General features: G+C 41.5%; 1 protein-coding gene across 8 annotated transcripts in view; it reads left to right on the top strand.

The window, feature by feature from the left end:
- TBXAS1 (thromboxane A synthase 1) overlaps positions 1 to 16,850 on the top strand; it is a 229,289-nt gene that overhangs the window by 87,771 nt on the left and 124,668 nt on the right. For 6 of the 8 annotated variants that reach the window (XM_069003037.1, XM_069003040.1, XM_069003038.1 and 3 more), the window contains one exon: positions 13,377 to 13,473. In XM_069003037.1, coding sequence (XP_068859138.1) covers positions 13,377 to 13,473 — 97 coding nt within the window. Of the gene's footprint in view, positions 1 to 2,284; positions 2,505 to 13,376; positions 13,474 to 16,850 lie in introns of all 8 variants that reach the window. The other 2 variants (XM_069003042.1, XM_069003041.1) reach the window with 1 other exon arrangement.

Genomic DNA, 16,850 nt, shown 5'->3' with positions numbered 1-16,850 from the left:
TTGTTTTCAGCTGTTACTTTGTTCATTTGTTTTTTCCTGTCTTGGGGAACATGGAATGAGCTGAGCCACCATTACCCTGGGGATTGTGAATCTTTCTTTCCCTCCAGTAAATTGAGTGGCTAAACCTGAAGGCTTGTCTTGAAGGAGGATTTATTTTAGTCATACTGATAAAATTCTACAAGTATAATTAAAAAGCTATAGTAATGTCAAAAACCCTCCCATGCAGAGACACAGCAGGTCTGCAATGACAGACACTGCATCAGGGATAAGACTGACCATGACCCCCAGCAATTATAGGGGGATGCTCCCACAGGAGTTTTTTCTAGTCTAACTTTATTAAGATTCAAATCATGTCTTGTCCCAGAATCTCCTCTCTGCCCCATGCAAACAAGCCTGAAAACAGTGGTCTGGACCTTCAAGCTGTTGTTTACTTCAGTGTAGCTCCATTACAGGCATAGAGTCATGACTATTGGAGGATCTTTACCCAATGTTTTTAAGTCTCTCTCATGTTATATAACTTCAAACCTACTGAATAAAATTAGGTTTTGTACAGCAAATTTTAAGACATAACCAGACCTCTTAAAGTAGTTTACAGAAAAAGGAGTGAGTTGGGAGCAATGTTCTGACTGTGTAAGGTCTAGCAGCAGAAATTTTATCACTCAGCAATAATCCAAGCTTTTCTGTCAATGTTGGAATCTATTTTATTGAAAAAGGATCTTGGCAAGGACACTGGGAATTGCTGCAGAGTCTTTCAAAGTGACATTATGAGAGGATCTTGGTTCTTCGGGACCTTTTATTGTACAGAACATCTTATGAAATACTCTGTGTGAGGGCCAAAGTAAATGTTACCAAAGCTGCCTAACAATTTTATATGTTCACTGGCTGTCCATTTAGGCCAGTAGGAAATAAGCTATGTTTGGGGCAGGAGAAAGAGAAAGTAGGTCTTCAAGTGCAGTACAGAGACAAATGTTAAAGTAGGTCAGATGGTAATGTAACATCACATGGAAACGCATTCATTTTTAAATATTAAATTCTATTAAAATAATTTAAATTCTTATTTTTGAAATAGAGAAGTATATTACAAAATGGGGAGATTAATATTTGAATTACCTAAACTTATCCTTACTACAGACCCATATTTTCTCCAGTCTCAGTGGCATTATATTTGCTCTTGTCCTGTAACTAATACAACTGGATTTTCATCAGTAGTGAAGAACAGAAGCTTGTGAAACTACCATAATTTTCATCCTATTCATTTCCTAAGGAAAATATTTAAACAAACATGCAATCTGTAAGCCTTGGAACAGACCCTGACACCCCTTTGATACACCACTGTGTTTATACCTACTCACAGGACTGCTCTGGGCATTGCATTCAGTGTATTTCCCAATCTTTTGCCTCTTCTGGGCTCGCCATTTTGGATATTGGATTTCTGCAGGCACACATGCATTCCCTGCACTGGCTGGCACGTGCACATGGCTTCCCTGCACTCTGAAATCCACAGGCTGTCCCTGCTGCCGGAGGAGCGGAAGCAGTGGATCACACTGAGGTCAGAGGACAAGGGGTGTTGCTGGCAGTGCTAACCCTGCCATGCAGGCAGCATTGCCTATATACTGGAAGGTCTCTGCTGGATTTAAAAGGCTCCAGGTGAGAAGAGCCTAATCAATAATGGCAGATATTAAAAGTGGTGTCTTCTCGTGCTTTCCTACCTTTTTCCCCTTCCTTCTTTGCCTACAGGACACGAAGCATCTGAATCCCCCAGACGATTGCTCATGCATTTACATTTTCATTTGCTTGGTTTATAGCAGGATTGTTCCAGCTTTTGGGAGGGGCAGCTATCAAAGATGTACAGGCACTGCCATTGTGTTTTATTGTTCCAGTCTATTTTTCCCTGTGAATGTAGGTGGGAGTTTTTCAGTGGGTTGGTTTTCTGTTTTTTTTTACTTTCTCTTTCTTCTAAGAATTTATAACCCTTTTATTGTCAGTCTTCAATCATTTTTGATAGATCAATATATTTACTTCAATGATGGTTCATCCTACAGTTGTGCTTGTATTCTTTTTTTTTTTTTTGCTTTGTTTATAGGGGTTATGAATAGATTCAGGGATTGTATCTCTGCTATACCTCTGTCATTGCATGAAGATCAAGTTGCTTGAACTTGGTCCAGTATCTTTATATTTAGAAGGAATATTAGGTGTATACGTTTCTCTGTGTTCAAATTGACTGCTTTTTCCTTTTTTCGAAGTAGACTTTGAGCAATTAAAAATGCCTTTTTTTTTTTTTTAGAAATTTTCTCAGGATTCTTAAGTATGACTACTGGTGTTTCATGTACACTCAACTGTTTGGAGGCAAGGACTAGAGGAAACTGCTCCTACAGACTTCAGAGATCCAGAGGGTTTGGGGAGTAACATAGCAAGGCAGTGTGAATGATAACATGGACTCAAAAATGAGGCAGGTCCGTGGGAATCCTGTGGTCTCCAGCCAAGCAGCTATGACTGAAGCAGAGGTGAGATATTCTTGAGGCTACATGTCACTCATGTCCCCAGGCAGCCAGATGTGGGCCTAGGACAGCTGTTCAATGCAGCTGTGAAGAGAGCTGAGGAACTGAGGTGTGCAGAGCAGTGTCAGTGTGATTTGCTGTGATGTAGGTGGGGGTCAGTAGAAGGAGTGGGTGAACAGGACCTGCTGGTGAAGGTGAAAGGATACGCCTGTGGAAGAGAGGGCTACCTGTACTATTCCACCCCCAGGGATTTGGGTTGTTTCATGAGATAGTGAGGTATGTGCCATTTGTTATGCAATTGTCCCCTTCTCCCACCACAAAGAAGGGAACAGCAAAGGAAGTGTGTTTGTTACAGCTGATAATAGGTACAACATGGAAAACGGAAAATATGTCAGCTAGGCAGTGCTCTCACTAATATTACTGTTTGAAACATGATCTATATCTTATGACTACACATTAAATATGAGGAAAACCCCCTGAACCTGCACAGATTTCAGCGAGGTTTAATAATTTAAGCCAGGTGAGCATATTAGCTGTTTGTAGGATGTAATCCCCATAGTTGCTTTACCAGAGCCATATGCACTCTGGGGTTTGGTACATTCATTTTTAGGCTGAAATAATTTTCCATGTTATGAAAGCCGTGACTCAACTACCTCTCAGCAGCGCGTTGTCCATTTGTAGTAGCAGATTTTCCTGGAAGTCATTACTTTGGAGTGCCATTGTCAGCTGTACACATCACTCCTGCTCTTCTTGTCCTTTGTGGTGCAGATTTGCTCATTGTTGTTAGTGAGGATGTTACTGCTGATACACAAGCTATCAGGTTTTTCTGTTCGTTTCTTTCTTTTCTATCTCTGTTGAATTGCAGTTTCCTTTGTCTTCTGCGTGGTGCACTGAAAGAGGTTAGGAAATTTATCATGGTTATTTTTAATGGGTTTTTAAAGTCCCCCACAACACAGATTGAATTGATTCAGGAAAATTTCCTGGAGCTGTAGCATTGTACTATTAAAAATAATTTTATCATTGCAATTTTTCTGTAAGAAAATACATCTATTTTTTTCCTTCTATCTTATAACAAAGCCCTGCTTTCTAATGTTTCTACATGGTCAGATATTAGCCATTTCCCTAGATAATTTAGGTTGGTCATGTGCATTTTTATTGTAAAGAATTCTGCTAGTGGTTTCATGATAAATGCATCAAGCATTGGGAAATTACTTTTATTAGTGTACATTTAATAATGCATTAACAAAATAAATGGGTTTGTGTGTGTTTATCTTAAGAATGTATAGAAAAAGTACGTGCTGCTATAGGTAAAAAATTAATCTTTCCCGTGTGCATTTTGTATGCTGTAGCATAAAAAAAGTACATTCCCAAGAGCTCAGTAGGTGGTTACTGCCTTTTTTTTCTTTGTTTAGACATATTTTTTTTTTAGGCAGATTGTACAAGAAAAGCAAGTCCCAGTGACTGTCCCCCTCGTGGCCAGTCTGACAAGCCTTTCCTTCCCTGAGTAAGGCTGTGCATTGTTGGCTGGGATCTGTGTCTTTATTGCACGCAAACCAAATGAATGAGTTGCTCATGGCTTCCCACTTATGAAACCCTGCTTTTAAACTTCAGATATTTTCAGGCTAGTAACCATGACCAAGTTAAATGTCACTTCTTATTTTACAAAACAGTCTATTACGTGTGTAGTTACATGAAATTCAGTTTCGCTTACTCATTCCATCATGCTGTGTTTATGATGCAACCCCCCCATCTATTTAGTCCTATCTATTATTGAAGAATTAAAATATTCTAATATTAAGACAGTATTATTTCAGAAATGCATGCATCTGCATTAACATAAGCAGAGCAAAGGTATTAAGAGGGATAGTGTACAATATAATGTAACTCTCTCATTGATTTAAGATCAAAGTCCCAGTAAGAAAGAGTAGACTGAAAATTATGTACATGTTTATTTCAGATACATTCAAAAATAAAATATTGTTTTGTCCAGCACTGCTGATCCTATTTATAGGAGGCAGATGAGCTGTCTTGCCTATAAAAAAGTGAAAGATAAAGTGCAGAATTAAAACAAACAGAAACAGCCTGCTGATATTGAATGTCTCTGTTCTGAATGCTGCTTTTGAAGATATGTATGAGGACATGACTTTTTCAGCAGACAGGGGTACTTGGTGAGTTCTGAAAGCCTTTTCTTTCCTTCAGGGCTAAAATGGCTAAGCAAAACCAGAGAAGTGAAGAACTCCAGTTGCACTTGAGTTCTGGCCATGATAAGTAAAGCATACATGAGATGAAGGTCGCAGAAAGGCAGAGTTAGGGATGGCTTTTCTGTGTACCCTGATGTCAGGTCTCAGGGAGGAATAATAACACAAACCTCAATTTTATCATAGTCAGAAATGCTTTATGAGAGGCGGAAGTCAGATCACACGGGTTTTGTTTTAGTTGCCCTGAAATGTTTGCTTATGTGAAGTTTAGTGATGGGTGTGTAACTATAAACTTTATTACACTTGTGCTTTTATTGTAGTCAACCTGCTTTATCGCCTGCTGTATCTTGTGATGTCGTAGTATCACAAATGATATTTAAATCCTTTGACCGCCTTCCCATTTCATTTTCTCCGTATGGTCGCACATATGCTCTCCTCCTTTTGTCTCCTGGCCCCAAATTTTTCTTGGATCCTGCACAGTGACACACAAATGCTCCCCGGCTATCTGGGACGCTGAGGATCCTCCTTGGCTTCATGGACACGTGTTCAGATATGTCCCCCATACTTTGCTCCTAACTAGAAATGAGCATAAGCATTCAGCAGATCCCTATCCCTTCCTTATGCGGAAAAAAAAAAAGAAAAAAAAAAATTGAGAAAAGGTTACCCTTGTTTAGACCAAGTAACATTTTCTGCTTATCCTCCTCAGCCCTCTTGTAAGTTTTTTCGTTTCGCTCCACTGTAAAAACAGGTATCACTGTTGAATATAAATATTAGACTCATACAAATCCATACAAATGAACACTGTGTTCATAGTAGCAAGTAAAGTTTGGAGACACAGAAAGTTCGCTATCTTCCAGAGGTAGCCTTCCCTAGAAATAATAATCCAGTGTTCTGGAAATAGTAACCTGATGGGTTTTCCCTCAGGGTATGGCAAAGGAGTACTTTAGTAGTGAATTAGGTGCAAAGAGCAAGAGATGAGACTGTTCTCATGCTGCATCTCGAAAACCCCCAGAAAGGCCGGGCACAGAAATATGCTGAAACCCACAGGAAACGCCTGCTGCACCATCACATGAGGTCAGTCAGGCGTAGCGCACTTTAGTGAGCGCAGACAAAACAAGCTCTGGTGAAAATGCCACAGTCTAAACGCGAGTAACAAAACACAGACTAATGCAGCCCAAGCTTGGTGGGAAGCACCATGGGAAAAGATTTAGAAACATTCTTCTGGCACTCTTGCTGAGCTGAAGAGCTATGAGGACTTTCAGTGTCACCCAGTCACAATAGCACCACGCACCCACACAGGAGGAGTGACTGGTTTCTTATTAATATCACAGTACTTCTCATTTCCAGTAGCATCCTGTAAACGCAGTACCCTATTTACAGCTTTCATTTGGCATTAATGAAGTGGAATACTGATGCAGCTAATCAGCGCTAGCGGTATGATGCAAGCACGCGGAGCGGCGGCAGCAGTGGTGGCAATCATCTTAGCCCAGTTGGCAGGATAAAAATAACCCCTGCCAGCCCTGGGAAGCGGCAGCTCCCCGGCTATGGAGGAGCACAGCCCCACGACCCCGTGGCTCTGCGCTGCCCTGGAGCCCAGCTTCTGCTGCAGCCCACCTGAACAGAGAAAAGAAACAATTGTTATCCATGTCCATCCATTTTGCTGCTTCTCTCCCCAGCCCCTGAACGTGGGCATGAGTTTTTGTACTTGCACTTAGGTCTGGACTCAGATTGCCTCCAAAAATCAAGTGGATGTAGATTGCCGAATATGCTGTATAATTCAGAGGTGGGGTTTTTTTTCCCCCCCTCTTCGTGGCACTTTGTGAGCTTAATTTAATCTCTGTCATTTCTTATACGTGGGTAAATGTCATCTACTTCATTTCATGAATGAATTAACACAGCCATGCAGAGGCTGTGTCTCCTGCACTGCTCACTTGGAAGGGGGAAGGGATTAGTAAATGTGTGTGATACCCTCAAGCTGCTAAACCCCAGGGTTAGAGATGCTCAGAAACAGATTTCATTTGCACTCTGGTATAAGTTACTTGAAAGACTCTACCAGCTCTGTACCTTTTAATGGCCTCAATCAGCCCTCCTCCTTATTGTCAACCCCTAAATATATTACTTTCTTACCTCAAGTCTCTTACTGCACCTGACAAGGGAGGAGCTCCTTTAAAAATAGCTGTGCTTTTAGTGGTGGGGAGAAGATAAATAATCACAGAATTTTCTTCCCTTTTTTTGATACTTCCTTAAGCACGTCAGAAAGCAGAGGCCTTTTGGCAAGGTGCGAGTTGGAGATAGCGCAGAGGTTCTTGGTATGTGGAAGATAGCATTTTTAATCCCGGGTGTGTGGACAAAGAGTTGGGTGCATAACCATACAGAGCAGCGCAGGAAGTGTGTGTGAGCAAGCATTTTATGTTACGTGATATTTTTAATGCATCCAGGAATTAAATTAATAGTCCTATGTGCTTATTTTAAAGCTTTCACAACATGAAAAGAAACATAGCTCATTGAAAAAGGAAGTGAGGAATAATTTAGTCTTAAATAGAAATTGCTGTGGCCATGTCTCTTTTTTTTATGAATTTACACAATGGGTTGGATTAGTCTCTGGATGAGGTGCATGAGAGTGTGTGTGTGTGTGTGTGTGTGTGCGTTGGCAGAGCCGCGCTTTGAAACTTTTCTCTGTGCCTAAGACTTCTCAATGCTACCAGGGCTTCATTTGCATGTGCAGTAATTTCACCTGTTTCTAGGGTGTTGTGGTTTTGGGGTAGTTTTTTTGGTTTTTCTTCCCTTAAGTGTTAATGGGTGCTTCATGGTTCTCTAATCTGGAGATACTCAACTTGTGAGTGCTTTATAAAAATAGTCCAGGGAAGCACCTTGCCACGTAGAGTTACAGACTGGGATGCAGAACAAGTGGCACAGGAGTTAGTTCCCAACCTTCCCAAAGAAAGCTGGCATGGAATTTCCAGGTGTACGTAGCAGCTGAGAAGCTCTGTTCTCACAGGGTGTCAACAGGAGAAAAAAATGGTGATTGCTGGCAATTCCCATCTCCTTCACACCTGCCTGTCCCCCAGTCCCTCAGATGGAAAATGGAAGATGTTACTTGTTTTCCCCACTGTCACTCCAGGTTATTTAAGTTGTAGGCTCCACAGGCCTAGAATAAGATTTCTACTTATGAGTAACTCCTGTCAAATTAGGGCATGGGGATCTTGGAGACCTTTAGCTGCTAATATAACACAAATAATAATGGGATTTGTGGTACTTGACAAATTTGTCCCTCCCTTTCCCTTTCCCTTTCCCTTTCCCTTTCCCTTTCCCTTTCCCTTTCCCTTTCCCTTTCCCTTTCCCTTTCCCTTTCCCTTTCCCTTTCCCTTTCCCTTTCCCTTTCCCTTTCCCTTTCCCTTTCCCTTTCCCTTTCCCTTTCCCTTTCCCTTTCCCTTTCCCTTTCCCTTTCCCTTTCCCTTTCCCTTTCCCTTTCCCTTTCCCTTTCCCTTTCCCTTTCCCTTTCCCTTTCTTGTTTTGCAGCTGTTCATTATGTATTTCTTATTCCTACTCCATCTGAATTGCCTGCGAGCACTGAAAGGGGACAGTGCTATGACAAATCAATTTGCTGGCCTCTGAAATAATTAAGCAAGTAATGCTGGGCTTCAGGCCTATTTTAAACAAGCATTGTGCTATTCGTTTTTATGTTTCTCTGCCTGCAGTGAAAGGGTGTCTCTAAACAAAAGAGGCTAAGTGATTGAGGAACTTCTTTTAAGGAAAAGTGTCCTAAGAAAATCAGCCTTTTCCCACTGTATCTCTGTGTCTTTGTACTCTTCTCCTTCTCCCCCCTCTGCCTTTTTTTTTCTTTGTTCTTTGCTCTTCCCTGAAGAAAATAGTGATAATAACATATTCTATTTTCATATGGCTCTACAGATGATCTTTGTGTACTTAACCAGACCACAGCATTTAGAAAACAAAGCCTTGCTCATTGCCTAACAGCATATATATATTTTATGATTAATGTGTTTGTAATACATGGGACTGAGATAGGAAGATCAAAGTCTTCTGTGAATTGACAGCAGCACTGTAAACAAGGTGAAAGGGTTGCAGGTGTTTCCCACATGGATGTTATACAAAAACATATGGCCCTTTGCCATAAGGTACTGTATGTGCTCTCCACCTTTTCCTGTGCAGCAAGGCAGTATTGCTGCGAGCTTTGCTCAGAGAGCATGTCCATGGCTCAGGACCTGGGAGATGCTATTAGCAGCAGATGACCATGCAGTGTGGCTAGGATGATCTTGGGAGCATGGAAAGGCTAATGCTAAATTGGTCTTTTGAATTAAAAGTAGCTGATTGATCCTCTGTGTCATCTGAGAACAGAAATCTGCATTCTGGGGGGATCCCTGGCAAACATTGGGAAGGAAGATGATGGTCCTAAGTGTTTCAGGAGGGACCAAGCAGTCCAGTGTGCCCCTTGTCTCGTTGCTCCTACTTCAGCTCAGAGTTGGACTTGGCAGGCATCTCTTACCTCCATGGGTTATCTTCTGTGGCCGTGGCCATGGCAGGCACTAGGTGTGGGGTTGAGATACCTAGGCCACATCTCTGTAGAAAGCAACGGTGGTGCATGAGCAAAACTGCAGATATCATTGCTGGATTGCTGTTTATTCTTGGGGATAAAAGAAAAGTTGCATTTATTAAATTACTACATCATTGTAAATAGGACTGCAACATCCTGGGTTGACCCTGAACACAAGTCCATCATCTCTGTCCTTCTCATTAATTGCCTTGAGAGTGGTGCTTGTCTGCTCTTAGGAATGAAACTGCTGCAGCTGGGTGTGGTGGGTGTTTGTAGCCTCTTCAGTTATTAAAACACTTCTGATGAAGTTTAGCTTATTTTGTTCGGTACCCTGTAACATAACCCGCTCCTTCACCTGCACGCCCTTTGGCAATCTTTGCTTTTTAAACAGCTTCTGGGAATAGACCCATGCCCTCTGCTGAACACTTGTGAAAAGCTTTTTGCCTGGCCATCCCAGCCTGCTGGGGCAATGGCTCCTCATCCACACTTTAATCTGCTGGAGGAAGCTCACACTGTCCTTGTGCTGTTGATGTACTGGTATCAAGTCTTTCCTGCCTCACCTTCCAATGGAGCTAAAGCTACTAGTCTAAAATGTGAATTTCTTTCTCTGTTCTGGAGGGCTGCAGTTTAAACTGAAATATAATAGAAAGTGCCCTGCCAGCATAATTTAATGAAGCCATGCCTCATCTACCCAGGAAAATTTGCCTCCATATGTGGGTCATGAAATTTCGTTTTGCTGGTGTGGCAGTGCTACAGCTGATTTCCATGTGGACAGAGGTGCATCGCCCCAAGGGTGCAGTGCTACATGCATGAATTCTTGCTTATTTGCAGGACTGGGCTAGGTATTCCCAAGTATTTGCTTTCCACCCTGAAAGCCCTACATGAAAATATTATAAAGTATTGGGTCAAGCAGTGTAATGGTACTGTAGCCAAAGGTAGGACTTCTGTGTGTGAATGAGCTCTGTGAAAAGATTAGCCTAGGAAAAGTTAATAAAAAGTGCTGTCCTAAATTATTCATGAATCCATTTGTGATATACTTGCCCAGAGGCTTTTGTTTTTCTCAAACTCTTATTTATTAAAATCTGACAAGAATATCGGGTTTTGTTCAATAATAAATCTAAGTCTATTTGAGACTAGTGATATCCTCATCCAGTAATACAGCATCAAAATGAAGTTACATAGCAGGGGTGAATATGTTATTTACTTGGGAAGAATAGATTATTGTTCAGGAGGATTTTATCTTTTACTTGCTATTTTGAAACAAGTGAAAAAACCCCAAAACACCTAGTTGAGAGATAGCCTCTTGTTTTGTGACTGAGGCCTTGATCCTGCAAAGGATTTAAAATATATTAAAACTCAGTTAAGCATCTTTCTGGTGGCTTTTCAGGGTCTGAACCTGTGTTTGCTAAATGAAATAGCTCAGGTGATCTTGTTTTGTGTCTAGTTCTACTTGTCCTTTTTCCTTTACTTCAGGGAAAGACCATGGAAGTCATGCTTCTAGTGTATGGATTTTGACTTCCAAAGTGTGTCCATACAAAACCTCATTTTTTTGTGTCCTAAAAAAGGTTAGAAAGATTATATACAGCAAGTAGGAGAATGGAAAAAAGGTGGGAAGAGACCTTTTGCTGTTTGGGATACAATAACGTGTGTGCTTTATAGCAGTCATTTCTTTAAAAAGGCAGAACTTTGCTTAAAAATCAATTTAAGTTTGTTTGTTTTTTTTCCCCCCAGCATTTTCAATTTAGTAGTTGTAGGGGTTTTTTCCCCTCCCTTCTTCTCCTTCTCTGCCCTAATTTATAACTGGATAAAGAAAGGAAAAGCAGGTGCCTATAGCTAGAAAGTTAGAGAAGAGTAAATGAAAAAGAAAGCACTTAGCTGTGGAAACAGAACTGGGAGTTCGGGTGACTGGTCTGAGTTGGAGGATGATGAATAGATTTGTTGGATAAGCTTGGCTTGTGAGTCACTTTCTCATAAAAGCAGCTTGAGTAGATGCTCCTGTCCCAAATTTTTAGTCCTGAACTCTTTCAAGCACAAAGTGCTTGTGACATAAAGACTCCTGCTGTGAGTACCATCCTGTTATCCCAGTGGACAGGAGCTGGAGATTTGCAATTTCCCAGGTTTGAAATAAACTAGAAGTGTGTCTCTCCTACACACACATGTTTTGCATGATGTGTCATGGGGTGCCCCTTGCTGGTCAGAGTTAAGCTGTCTGGGTAGAAGACATAATCAGCTTCTGGTTCAAATTTGGAATCTGGTGTCAGGAAATTGGTCCCTGTGGAAAGCTGTTTGTTGCAGGACCATCAGTCACTAACCATTAAATGTGACAAGGAACTTGCTAAACTTGGAGGGAGGAAGAGAAAAGCAAGGTGTGAGCATGAGACGTCAGTATTTGTGGCTGGTCATCCTGGGTAGGTTCAGAGCAGCACGTATCTTTGCCTTGAGAGCTTGTGTTGCCTCTCTGATGCCAGAGAAACTGTACAAAGTACATGCAAAAGGTGCATGTAGGGAATTATCCTCTTTTGCTAAAGTCTGTGATCAAAACCCTCTTTAAACTGAGGCCTCAGCTCTTTCGTATGCACCTATGAGGATTCAGAATAAAAGTTTGACCATTAACAGACAGCTGCTTTTGCTGCGGTTGAGCAAACTGGGAAAGTTGGAAAAGGTTTACCTCCACAGACCACACCACCCATATCTAAGGTTCCAGTAGAGCCTGTGAGTTGAATTTGGGAAATAAAAGTTCCTTCTGGAAACCCACCAGAGAAGAAAAGATGATGTCTTCCCTCCTGAAGCACACTGTGTTCTTGTTCTTCTCTGCCATTCGTTTGTTACGAGTTTTGGTGGTAGGGAGGTCAAGTTGGACTGTGAAGCCTTGCTTTGGAATCAAGATATTTGTCTGATTTGTTTGCCCTTGAAGAAATCAGGCTGCTGCAGCCTCATTGCCATGGGAACCTCTAGTTACTATATTTAATTCAGCCTGGGGTTTGCTTGTCTGTTCAGTTGCTGCAGTGTAGACAGGTGATAAGCAATATATCAATACTGAGCTATATCATACCAAAACGATTAGGCACAGATATTACCACAGTATTGCAGCATCTGTGGTACTGCTCTTGTGTTCTGCTATGAGCTGCCTGGTCTTCCTGTGGCTGCCTCCAACCTCTTCTTCCTCTCTCCTGGTGGAGAAAAGACAGCGCTGCCTGAAGAGTCTTTCAGCAATCAACAAAGGTAGGGACTGCGAGCAACCTCTGCTTGCTGGCGGTGCTTCTTCCTCCCCCAGCAGAGCAGCCAAGCATCGAGTGCCTGTGGGCCTTGGAAGGAATGGGGCTGGAAAAGGGATCTCTGCACCCCTAGAAGTTGTAGGGTTGGGATGGGTCCCAGTACCTCTGCAGCATCCACAGTGGTGTGAAGACCCAGAAGGTCAGACTGTGGCTCCACAAGGTCATATTAAAATCAGGGCAGGGAGATAGAGGGTGTACAGGCAGAGACACCCCTATGACCCGTTCTTCTTCTGAAGTTTGACTAATTGCCTTAGACTTAGTAAAGCTTCTTTTGCCCCTTTTTTTTTCTCTCCCTATTAGTGTAACCTAAGATTTGTGCATGGCAATGCAGAACCAGAGTTGCACTCTGCTCCAGTGCTAGTAGAAGTGGTGGAAGTGTGCCTTTATTGCAGTCATGATGGGGGGACTTCTGGAAAATCTCATTAGAGACAGGGCTTAGCCATGAAAAGACATTTCATGTGGCTGATGTCAGGAAATTCAATTTTGTAGGTGTTTCATGATTATTTGAGTTGGTTTCTAATGTTTTACTCCTCTATAGTTTGGTTTAGCGATACTACATCACTTTGTACAGAATTCAGAGTGAGCACAGAGTGTGTAAACCTTTACGTTAAAATGTTGGCTGAGTATTGATTAATCAGTAAAAGATTTTAAGCTGTTTCCTTTAAATTCCAGGACCATGCATCTTAATTTAACAGTTGATAGGGCTGGGGAAAGATACTGCTTTACCTAAGGGAATACATTTTCTGTGGTATTTGTTCACAGCAAGTATATTCAAGCAAAAAGTGATGTTTTAGGGAAGGAGATGGTTCTCTGTGGTCACCATCTGCTAAAATGGTTCTCTATTTCTTTCTAGGTATTATATTGGTCGCCAGATGTTTGTGGTGGTCTCCTCACCAGAGATGATCAAGCAAATCTTAGTGACAGATTTCAGTAACTTCACCAACAGAACTGTAAGTACACATAAAAGTTGACTTTGTGGATGGAGTTGGTAGCATGGCTAATTTAAGCTCAGACCAAAAGTGGCTACAAGGAAGCCAGAAATAGAGAGAGGCAAAATTACAAGATGGTTCAATAAGACTTTGTTATATACACTCAATATATACATTCAGTCAATGACTCTTGTTACCAGTACACTCTAAGGATGAAAGGGAATGTCCTTAGAAGAGACACACTGTCCTTGTGACTGAAGCACCAGATGGATGTTGAAGAGAGAGGGTTTCAATATCCAGTTTTGCCACTGCCTTCCTGTGCAATCTTGGGAAAATCACTTACTAGCTCTCTTCCTCAGTTCTCAATCTGTAACATGGAGATGGTATTATTTGCTTTCTCCCACACATGGTCTGTTTTGAACTTTTAGACTTCACAGGGCAGGAGCAGTCTGCTTGGGACAAGGACATGTCTCCCACAGCTATTGTATATTAGTCATACCTGAAAATAATAAATAGCAAAGAAGGAAGTTGGAGTTACCAAGAATTTATACATATGCTCTTGGTTACACTCATCTTGGAAAGCTCATTTTCAAGAGCTGCTTAGAACAAATAATGAGGATGAATGGCCAGAGGGATAGTAAAGAGTTCCAGCAGTTGCTCAGGACTTTACAAGGAAATACTGTCACTGCGTGCTGCCTCGGTCCCATCCATTCCCTGCTTCCCTCTGGGCCCTTTGTATGCTCAGATAAACTCACATGTATTCAGGAGGGTTGTTTGTGCCCTCAGGGAACATTTCTTCTCTGATCAGCTGTCTGTCTTCTCTGTCCCTCTGATCCTGTCTGCAACCAGTCAGTTCGCAGTCTGCTTGTCTCCTTTGCTTGCTTCTTTTGGTACATGAGTTTCATCTTGTGACTGCCTATATCTGACTTAATAACTACTGGTACCAGTTGCCCCCCATTCTGCCCATAACTCACGCTTGAAAGCAAGAATCTGTTTTTAGACTTGTTAGGCTGAAGTTATTGTGACAAGGGGCTTTTCCCCATTTTCTCTATACTTGAAGAAATTTTCCGTTCCTTCCCTTCTTCCACCTCAAGAAAGAACCCTCTTTCTTCCTGTCTATAACTTGTCCATGCTTTTTTTCTTTATATTTGGTAGTAGTAGATTGTACCCCCTACTCCTAGCAGTATCTGGTGATCCAGTAACACCTCCCTCAAATGAGAGAGCTTTTTTTGAGGGGACACTCAGAGATTTGTTCTGCTCTTAACTTTAGTCAGCCTGGTTGTTTGGATATATCTTTCTCTGTATTGTCACCCTTCTCAGTTGGTGAAATTTTTCTTCCTCTCCAGGCTTTTTGTGTTCAGAGGTTTCTCTCTTTCTTGTGGCTGTATGTCCAGCTGTCATGGTCTGTAACATCTGTGTTACTCTCTAAAATTCGGGTAGGTTATGTCACTATAGCCACTCTCTCTTTCTCTCTCCTTTGTTTTTTTCTTCATCATGGATCTGTTAGGTATAGCTGTCTCTGCAGGTTCATATCTTGCCCTTATCACTTGGCTGCCCCCTGAATAATTTGTGGCTTTTCTGTACAACATCCTGCTTTATTGATGAGGAACTGAGACATTGACAGAGTGACATCCCTGCCACTAACCAGAAAGCCTATGTCAGATGAGAAAATTTAACTCCTAGCCTCCCTTTAGCAAAATTAGCAGTTTCCCTCCAGTGCAGGGTTGCTATTTCTCTCTTGCTTAATGCCCATGAGTCTAAATCAAGTGAACTTCCTTCATTTTATATGGTCTCATATGCTTGTTCTATGGTCTTCTCACATACCTACAATCTTTGATAATTTCTCACTTTCCACTTTGTTCTCCCCTCTTCCAGCCATTGCTTTTCACTTGTTGGAGACAAGCAGCCCTATGTTTCTGGGTCCTTCCACATCTAACCTGGGCATCTTTTCTCCTCTGGAGTTTTCACACTGGAAGCTGTCTCCTCTTTAATTTACAGTCAGCTCTGTTGGTGAAGTATTCAGCTATCCTTTACACTAATAATTCTACATGAATATAAATAATGCTGGATGGTACGTAAGAAAGGCCAGTGGAAGTTATTCAGATGTGATTTGGGTTGTATGCAAACAATGATTGAAAGGTGAGAGTGAGAAAAGTGAGAAAAGCACTTTCCAAGTAATAGAATTCTTTCTTATCACATTGACTGAATAAATGTCATTTTAAGACTTTTAATAGGGTTGCTTCTGTTTGTATATTTTAAAATTAGTCAAATGTTCCAGTTTTGTCAAATTTAGAAATACATCCTCTGAGAGAAGGCACAACCACCCCTCCCCCCACCAGGTTCAGGAAAAATAAATTTTCCTTAAAGGAAAGTGAAAGAGAGAAAAACTATTTATTTAACAAACACATGGGAAAAGGAAAATAATACTAAATAATAAAATCTTTTGCTGTGAAGAAAAAAAACCTGGGAAAGTGTTGGAGTCCTCCCTTTGGTCTCCTCGGAGCTGGGGCTTGGCCCAGGGCCAGGCCCTCTGTGCCTGGTGGAAAGTCCTCCCAATGTGTTCTGATATTGAAGCAGTCCACAGAAAAAGGGAAAAAATCTGAAATTCTAGGGAAGGAAAAAAAAGTTCAACTCTCAGTCTCTCTCCGGAGAAAAAGAAACTGAACAACTGGCTGAAAGCTGGCTGGAAAAAAAATGTCACTATCTGTGTGTGACCTTGAACAAGCTGCAAACTGCTTTGAAAAAGTTTTGCTCAGTCTTTTCCTTCCTCCTCTCAGGCTCAGTTTAAAGGCATAGAAAGGCACAAGAATTACTTTCTGGGCATAGGGCAGTGATATGGGATACGCATCATAGTCACCCCAAGACATCAAAGAAAGCTCCTCTACTTCAATTGAAGGCTTCTATTTGCTAGTGGGGAATTCAAAATAGTAAAGAGATCCCCCTGCTTTATTTTACCAATTCCTTCCCCAGTGATGAGTGGCTATAGACCTGACTTTGGAGTCAATGCTGTTCACAAAGCTAGGCTAATGTATTCCAGTCCAGACATGGCACAGGCTTATTATTTCCACCCAAAGTCTTTTTTTCAGCTTAAGAGTGTCAGCCTTTTAGGCTGAGAGGATGGGAAAGCAGGTGGGTTTGAACAGGTCTTAGGAAAACACACTTGTGCTTTTCCTCCCTCTCCTCCCCATGTGCATTTCCAAAATCAAGATTTGTACTTCATTCACCAGAGTGAAATGTGAGTTGTCTAATCTAGAATGCCTCAAACAGAGATTATTCTCTCTGTAGCAGTTGTAACTACTGTGACAAACTGTCACTGAGTTTCAGGATGTGCAGGACTAATTCTAAAAGCTAAATGTAGAAAAAGTTTATATTCCACGTTTCTTTTGTCGCTTTTTCAA

Source organism: Aphelocoma coerulescens, chromosome 1A (genome assembly GCF_041296385.1).
Source record: "Aphelocoma coerulescens isolate FSJ_1873_10779 chromosome 1A, UR_Acoe_1.0, whole genome shotgun sequence".
In the NCBI taxonomy this organism is placed as follows: domain Eukaryota; kingdom Metazoa; phylum Chordata; class Aves; order Passeriformes; family Corvidae; genus Aphelocoma; species Aphelocoma coerulescens.
The sequence above is the reverse complement of the archived record's forward strand: the minus strand, read 5'-3'. Positions and strand labels throughout refer to the sequence as shown.